Below are 8791 nucleotides of genomic sequence, written 5' to 3' on the forward strand. Positions count from 1 at the left end.
AATAAAGAAGAGCTACCAGAGAAGTCATAGTTTCTTCAAAAACAAACAATAGATGAAAAAGGTTAATTGATGAAATTCAAGCAATCTGGCTCCTTGACTTGACAAAGAGTTTAAAGGCTGGATGTGAATGAGTATAATTGCTTCCCACTGTGACTCCCCCAAAGTATGCACACTCAAGTAAATGTTTGTTCCCTCTTGAGTTTGGTTTTTGTTTTGTTTCTTTTTTTCTTTTCTTTCTTTCTTTTTTTTTTTTTTTTGCCTTTGTGATTCAGAAAACACACGAGGTGAAAACGTCAAGTTCCCGAAAAGAGACTATTTTTTCCTTAAATGTATGAACTTAAGTTTCATACAAGAGCTAAAATTGTAATCTATGTTGAATTATAAAAAGCTGTGTTGTTGTGTTTGAGCCCACGGGTAGATCTGAAGTTTTAAAGAGAAATTGTTAACACAAATGTTCATCAATTTTTTTTTTTTTTTCAGTACGAGATAGAGGATGTTTTATTGGCCTAGGGAATTTGTGGGAGGTTTAGGTACTGGGCGCTGGGCCAGGGTGGCCCGAGCCATGCTCAAGGCACCTTCTCGGGTGTGGTGCCCACCAATGAATCCGCTGGTGTGGACAAAGATGCAGCCAGGAATCCCACTGACCTGGTCCAGGGCCTCATCCCGAAGACCCCACCATGGCTCTGGCAGGGGCAGCCGGCTCTGGAATGAATGGGGCTCCTTGGGCACACACTGTATCCGCCACTGTCCAGCCTGGTCAGTGTAGATAACAAAGGCAATGGTGCCCTGTGGGGACAGCCCAGATTCCAGGTGGTAGAGGTGCTCCTTCCAGGGGCATCCACCTTTTGCCAGTTCTACTATCTCCCCACTTGGGTCCACCTGGAATTGCCGGGCCAGGGCTTCTTCCACCAAGGCCCGGGCTGGCAGCCAGCTGTCTTGGTAGAAGTCTAGTCTCTGCAGAAACCCCTCTCGGACTAGGTCCATGGCGCGCTTGAACCCGGCCTCAGTGTCTTGGTCAGGCTGGTTCCAGGTCGGATTAAGTCGAGCATCCCTGGCACTCAGTGTGGTAGTCAGCACATACCTGGACTGGGGCACCTGGGTGGCTCAGTGGGTAAAGCCTCTGCCTTCAGCTCAGGTCATGATCCCAGGGTCCTGGGATCGAGCCCCCGCAGCCTGCTTCCTCCTCTCTCTGCCTGCTTCTCTGTCCACTTGTGATCTCCGTCTGTCAAATAAATAAATAAAAATCTTTAAAAAAAAGTACTCAAGAACTGATTAGGAATATTGCAAGCAAAGGAATTTTCCCAAAATAATGAGAAGATAGCCTTCTATGCAGAGCACTGCATGGACAACAGCATAAAAGGGGGTCAAAAGTGGTAAAAGTGGGGCATTCAGGGATAACTGGACATAAGTGTGAAGAGGTAAAGTAAGGCAAATGAAATTTAGGCTTTGTGAGTGAGAGCCAAATCCTCAAAACTTTTGAATAAGATAAAATAATAGTAATGTGGTTGGTATACATGAATTTTTATATTTTTCAAATAACCCAAACAAGGTGTTTTTTTCCTGACGTATCAATTTTAGTTCAGGATTTGGGAGTGGGAGTGTAAGAGTATGAAAAGCATGAGAGTCATCTGAAAATAAACAGATACATTGAAAAGTAGAATGAGAAATTCAAAATTTAGGGTGAGGCTTCATGTATTTATTGCAGGCCGTCTGCTCATCTTTTCACTCCCTATTCTCTGGGAATCACCAACTATTCTCGGTTTTGATATTGTGATGAAAAACTTGAAGAAATATTTATCCACGCCAAATTCCCTGAATTATATCGATATTTGATATAATTACCACAGTAATTATTGAAACTAGGGGAATCATCCTCCCTATTTGACAAATAAAATATTAAGGTTTGCAGGGTCAAGATAATTTCCCCAGGATTATGCAACCGACAAGATACAGAGTGGGGACTCAACCAGACCTAAACTTTGCATTTCCCAAAATGCTTTATTCTATTAAGTACATACATTTTTAGACAGAAAGGACAGGTCATTTGAACTTTTAAAATAGAGGAGGGCAACAATTACACGCGCACGCGCACACACATGCACACACACACACCATGGCAAAGGGAGGAGGCACATTTGGGCATTTGAAATTGTCTTGTGAGGGCCTAGACTAGTGTAGAACTCGATCTCCTTATTAAAAAAGGCTAAGTTAATCTTAGAAGTTTTACTCTCTTTAATAATGAAGTGAATACCTCCATCATTATTGTTTTTAAAGTATACATAATTAAGTCACACAGTTACTCTCAATGATAAATCAGGACAGTGAAAAGATGCAGGGAGACAAATAAGCCAACCTTTTTAAGCTTTAATATATTTTTAAATATACAGAGCTTCCAATTTATTTTGATATAATCAGTGGTGAAAGTAATGCCATCAAGCATTAGTGGAGGATTTTAACGAGAATCATGTGCTATGTAAAGCTGTTGGACAGACTTTAAAGGATCAGAATATTGGGAGGTATAAAAAAGGCAAATGCTTAGTTGCTTTTCTAAGAGATTTTAAATTAAAGCAGCAAACTCTTTAAAGCATCACACCATGGGTAGAATGAAAATGAAAGCTAATTAACCTCACTTCTTTTTTAGTTGCAGAGCTTTGTAATAATCTTCCATGGGGTTCATGACCAGAGGATTACTAGACCTAGAGAAGTATTTGGAGAAGGGGTCAAGGTGGGAACCATGGTAGCTATGTGAAACTCAACTGGCCTGCCTGGGCACGCCTGAGCAAGACTTTACTTCTGATCCAGATTTAGAAGTATGTATAAAATAAGGTGCAGGGCCTACATATCTACATTACAAAGATGTATTTGTATGAATGCATGCATGTATGTGTGTGTGTGTGTGTTTATAAGAATGTGAAATAATATGTATTAATTACAATAGAGGATAGTTTGAGAGCACATTTCAGAAGACAAAACATTCACACTTTTTAGCGAGTATTTCCATTCCTACCAATTTATATTAAAGACATTTTCAGAAAGAAATGTTAACTATTTATTTATTAATACTGTTGATTGCACTATTATTTATGATAGCAAAATATTCCAATAATCTTATTTTCAATAGTAGAAAAGGAGCAAAATAAATAATGGCATATTCATAAAATAGAATATGTGCAAACGAAAAAATTCATGTGATAGAAGAATAATGACACAGGTGTGGAATAATGACAGTATTTACAAATAATCTCAGGTGCCAGTTTATAATATGTAAGTATATTTATATAACTTATATGCGTAATATATATGCATTTATGGAATGGCTATCATTTTGGTCCTATTATCTAAATGTGGAATGATATGTACTTTTCTTGTTTATGCTACTAGAATTTTGCCATTTCTTATCAAATAACATCCTTTATCTATTAAATTTAAAATATTGTTTCTAAATATCAACATTTGGGGAAAACAGAATCATGTTAGAAATGAGTTCAAAGAAGTATTAAAAATATAATAAATACATTTTTAATGCAGCTAAAACTAAGCTCTCAACGTTTATTAACTGAAGGAAATTAGCAAGCTCATTATGTTACCTTGGGCTGCAAAGTAAATAAATAACGGTGAGTCTCTTATCCTACTGTGCTTTTATTAAAATTTCTTCTTTGATGTTCTTATTTAATATATTAATTTCCTTTTAATAAAGTCTTGTATCCACAACACGTTTTCATTCATGGGCACAGGATATTTCTATCTCTGAAGCTGAAATGAGTGTAAAGGCTGAGACATGAGTAAGCAGGTAATTTGAATTCCACATGGTGGCTCCAACCTCCCATTCTTAAGACCCTTTTGGAATCATTGCCATCTGCAGTGTACAACTATGCACATTTCCCAGACCTCCCTAACACCAGAGATTTTCTTTGGTAATATTTTCTACATGATAAAATTATTGAAATAATTTTGAAAAATACAAGTGCTTCTTTAAAGGACAAATATGCTACCATCAAGAGATAAATCCTGCTGTTTTTTGATGGAAGAAAAACACAATAAAGAAACACAGTGTTGACAACTTTGGATTCATGCAAGAGGATGGGAGGGAGAAAGAGAAAAGAGCGAAATAGAGACAGAAACTAAAATAGACAAGCTGAGAGAGATGGAGAGAAAGAAGGGACGAAGGAAGAGAGAGAAAGAAGCAGAGAGGAGAGAACAGACCATTCTGGGAGTCCAGTATATACTCAATGGGAGAGGAAGCGTAACAGACATTACAAAAATTCCAGTGGAACACAATATCCAACACAAACACACTCTGACCCCATGTATCTTTGTTGGTCTTACAAGTCCTTGGAGAGAGAAGACCAAGGGTAGGGGAACTCCTCTTCGTGACTGCTTTCCAGTGATTTATGAGTGAAGGCGTGGGGCGGGTGCCTGAGACAAACTGGGTCTTTGTTTTCTGTGCTCTGAGCAGTCCTGTGAAAGCCAAGTATGCTGTAGGGATAGGGACTTCTTTTAGTTTTAGCTTGTTAATGCAAATACATATCAAAATATAAGGTGTTTCCTGATGTAGTTTATGGTGTAGTGATGCCAAAATGACCATTAACATTTATTTTATTGTACCAAATTAAGTTTAGGTAAGACAAAACATTAAGATGGGTGATAAGACCTTGTGCTGTTAGGAAAAATATTTATAGGTATAGAACATACAAATAAAGCAATATGCTTATCAGTTATCTCAACATATTTTTATGTATTATTATAAATACATTTATGCATGTATCAGTATCTACTAATGATATTTGCATCATGACTATGTATATGAAGGAAAAGTCAAGGTGTTGTTTTAATTAAAATATATGAATTGAAAATTGGATTATAGTTTAATGCACTTTGAATTTGGACCCACTGCATTTGGACCCACTCACTAATGCTTGGTTCAAGATCATATACTGGTCAAAAAACAAAGTTGACAAGGTGTTCTGGTCATTTCAACTTGACTCTTAAAAGTAATGTTTTAAGAGATTAACACAAAAGCACAAGTGGAAATATAAATGACTTTACCATTTTAAGAAAAGAAAATGAACATGGCAAACATTTTTTTGTACTTTGTGGAAGCTCAAAGTATAAACTCCTTATTTACCTGTTTAGTTGGAAACGTTTCAGTAACTTAAAAAAATTTCAATACTCAAATACTGATGTAGTTTATATAAGATTTCTATTTTATAATTTAATAAAATGAATCTAAAAGTAATCTTTGACAAAGCATTGTATCTATTTAATAACTGAAGAAAATACATTTCATATAATTCATAGCACTGTTAAATAAAATGTAAAGCTTTATAGAGGCTGATATAAAATCAGGGAAGATTATTATAGTCTTTCTATATCTTTGTCTTTTGCTTAATCCACACCATCATCATAAATATTATGTTTCCTCTGTATCTGCTACCAGTTATGCCTCACCCAGCAATCAAATACCATAATGTGAAGCAGGAAAATTTATAATTCAAATCAGACAATTACCAAATGTTGCACTGACAGATAACATGGATCTTTAAGAATCAAATGAAAATAGTAATATCAATACTAAAATTTGATCTTTAAAGTGACCTGCGATTATATTAATTCATCTATAGTGGTGTTTTTAAAAGACTGCTAGAGTTCTTCATACAGATTTGCACTACTTCAAAAGAATATTCAGATACTTTGTATAGCCTCATTGTATTCCGAATTACTGTTTCAGTAGGGCTTCTAAATAGTCCATGTTCTGTAGAAAAAGTCTTCAGAGATATGGGTGTGTCTGTCCCACTATTTAAGGACCACATTATGTGGATGATGAGAAAAGGACCAATGTCCATATCTCTGGCTTTCACAGGACTTATTTCCAAAGGGACGTGTTCTATAGGAGGACGTGAATGTCCTCCATTCCCAACTCCCTTTCACAATGATCCTTCTCCTATTTACGACAGAAAGACATTCCTCTTGTCTATTTTGCTTCTAACTGAAGTCCTAGAGCGTACAAATTCCAGGTTGGCCAACTGAAGAGACACTATGCAAGTTTGGTAGAAATATCGAGAAAGCAAATACTTGCAATAGACAGGAAAAAAAAAAAAACCAATTTCTTCTGGTCAATCTCAAGTAGCTTTCAAATCCTTGTAGAAAAGATATTGAAAATTTTAAAAATATGTATTCTATAGACAACTGTGGATTTTGGCAGGCAACTCTTAATAAGGTCAAATAATAATATGTCATTACTAAAACAACTCCTATTGTTATTAATTTATTTATGTGAGGAATATTGCTTACAACTCTAAAAATTAAAAAGAGGAATAGAATTGATGATGATCCTTTCTCATTTCAGCAATAAGTAATATTTATCCATGAACGAAACAACTTGAAAAGCACACCATTAACCTTATTCAGACATTTTTTCCACAATTCTTACCCTTGAATTAAGTTTGTATATAATGGATTTTAATTTCCTAAGAGTATTAGATTTAGGCTTTTTTTTTTTAAGATTTTATTTATTTATTTGACAGACAGAGATCACAAGTAGGCAGAGAGGCTGGCAGAGAGAGGGTGAAGCAGACTCCCTGCTGAGCAAAGAGCCCAATGCGGGGCTCGATCCCAGGACTCTGGGATCATGACCTGAGCCGAAGGCAAAGGCTTTAACCCACTGAGCCACCCAGGTGCCCCAGATTTAGACTTTTTGAATTTACTACTTCCCACTAAATATTTCAATGATAATGAAATCCAGAAGAAATTTGTTTGAGAATAAATGATTAATATTTACTTATTTTCCTATATTTGTTGCAGAAGGTAATAAGGTATTTAATAAAATAATCCCAAGCATTAGGATATGTTCCTTTTGGAATTGAAATGGAATTATGTGCTCAAAGAGAAAAAAAGGAAAAATTAAATCTTTCTAGTTGCTAGGGAAGGATGTATTCATCAATATTTTTATATAAACGATGGTGAGGATCAAAGTTCCATGGTATTTTTTACCCCCTACAATATCTACCATATAATTTTAAAACCAAAGCATAACTGTATTTCAAAATGTCTATATTTACAATAGAGTTGTACACCATTTATTACTATTAAGATAAAAAATTTAGATATGAAGCTAAAAATTTATAAGTGAGTTCCCAGTTTTTCTTTTAAAAGCATTGGGGAAAAAATGCATGGTACAGTCTTGGAACACTTGTATGTCACTGTAACCACCAACCAGCAGGTTGGTGAGTCCATACAAAAAGGCTTTTGCATAATCAGATTTGTAGCCCTATGTGTTAACTGAGTGGTAGGAATGGTGTTATCACCTAATTCCTGAGTGTTAGATGAACATAATGTCAGACTTAAGAGAGGCGTTGAGGATGAGTATGGATTTGTCCCCAGAAAATGCTGTGGTAGTCCAGAGCATCTACAACAAGGTTGAGGTAGTCCTCTTCATTTATTTGTGGCTTTGGTCTTCCTTTGTAAAATGAGATACACCAGGAGTGCCTACCTCAGAGTAGCTAGACGTTCAGCAGTAGCAAGAGAGTGTGGAATCTAATGGACTATGTTAAGGATTTGGGGTTTTATTCTAAAGAATGTTTTAACCTAAATAGAATACAATCATATTTATAGTCTTTAAAGGATCAGCTTACATGACTGAAGTTTGAAGGGCTTGTCAGAAGAGGAAATGCTAGTGGGAAGGCCAATTAAGACTCTGTCACATCAGTACAGGTGACAGAATTACTATTGCTCACACTAGGAAGAGGGCAAAGGAGAGAGAGAGATATATAGATTCAAGAGGAACTGACAGGTAAAAATGTCAAAAGTTATGGATAAGTACAAGTGAGAGTGATATATGGACACCCAGATTTCTGATCCCCACAGCTGTTTGTGTTATATAATCAAGTTTTACAGTGACGATAATGATTATTACTTTGGATATGTTGGACTAAGTCCAGAGCTCAGACAAGATGTCCTGATGCTATTTATGCAAATGGAAAACATTTTTTATAGGATACGCTGATGGTTTCCACTTTCTCTGAGGTAAGAATCAAAACTGTCTGCATGGTAGAGGGTGAAGGGAGAGAACCTGAGGTGGGGAGTCTGAGGAAAGTAGATAGATTCAGAAATGGTTATTGTGTCATGGAGGCAAACATACTATTTAGGGTAACTGGGCTAAGAGTATTTGGCAACCCTCAACTTCCATTCAGAAGAAGGCTGTAAACCAAAATATTTTAATGGAGCTTGGCATCCATTCCTAGGGAACATAGTGAGCTCGCATTAATAGCTAGTGTGGCAGTTTCGAGATTTTAGGAGGTCTCCTTGGTTGAGCAGTTAAAACAAAGAAAAATATCCTCATTATTTAGCTGAAGGTTTCTCATACAAGATAGAGCTTTATACCCATCAATCTGGGTTTATACCTAAACTGTGTTTATATACACACACACACATATATATATACATACATATATATATAACACACATACATACACACACACACACATGAGAAATTTTGTGTTTGTAAGTGAAAGTGAGGTCTGAATTAAAATGAACAAAGAATATAATACTATTAAAATGAACAAACAAAAAATATAATACCATCTGGGAAACTGAGACTATCATAAGCTGACATATATGTGGGGATGTGATAGGAGTTTGAAGTGGGAGAGTGGGTGTCAGCACTTTGGATAAAGAAGCTTGCTTGCAATCACAGCTGTTGGAGGAAAGATTGGACAGGAGTTATTCCTGTCTCCCGATGCTGCCTTGAGAGGATGATCATCCTCCCATATGATGGAAATCTCAAAAACAGGCT

At 36.2% G+C, this 8791-nt stretch overlaps 1 protein-coding gene across 1 annotated transcript; it reads right to left on the reverse strand.

Annotated features, from left to right (window-relative positions):
* Window positions 1-469: 469 nt before the first annotated feature.
* On the reverse strand, window positions 470-8045 carry LOC131825685 (MYG1 exonuclease-like). Its single transcript, XM_059165091.1, has 2 exons — window positions 7998-8045; window positions 470-1095 (listed from the first exon to the last, which is right to left on the reverse strand). Exons 1-2 carry the CDS (start codon window positions 8043-8045, stop codon window positions 499-501), a joined length of 645 nt encoding a protein of 214 aa, XP_059021074.1. The 3' UTR covers window positions 470-498.
* Between the last annotated feature and the right edge of the window lie 746 nt (window positions 8046-8791).

Source organism: Mustela lutreola, chromosome 2 (assembly GCF_030435805.1).
Source record: "Mustela lutreola isolate mMusLut2 chromosome 2, mMusLut2.pri, whole genome shotgun sequence".
NCBI classification, from domain to species: Eukaryota; Metazoa; Chordata; class Mammalia; order Carnivora; family Mustelidae; genus Mustela; species Mustela lutreola.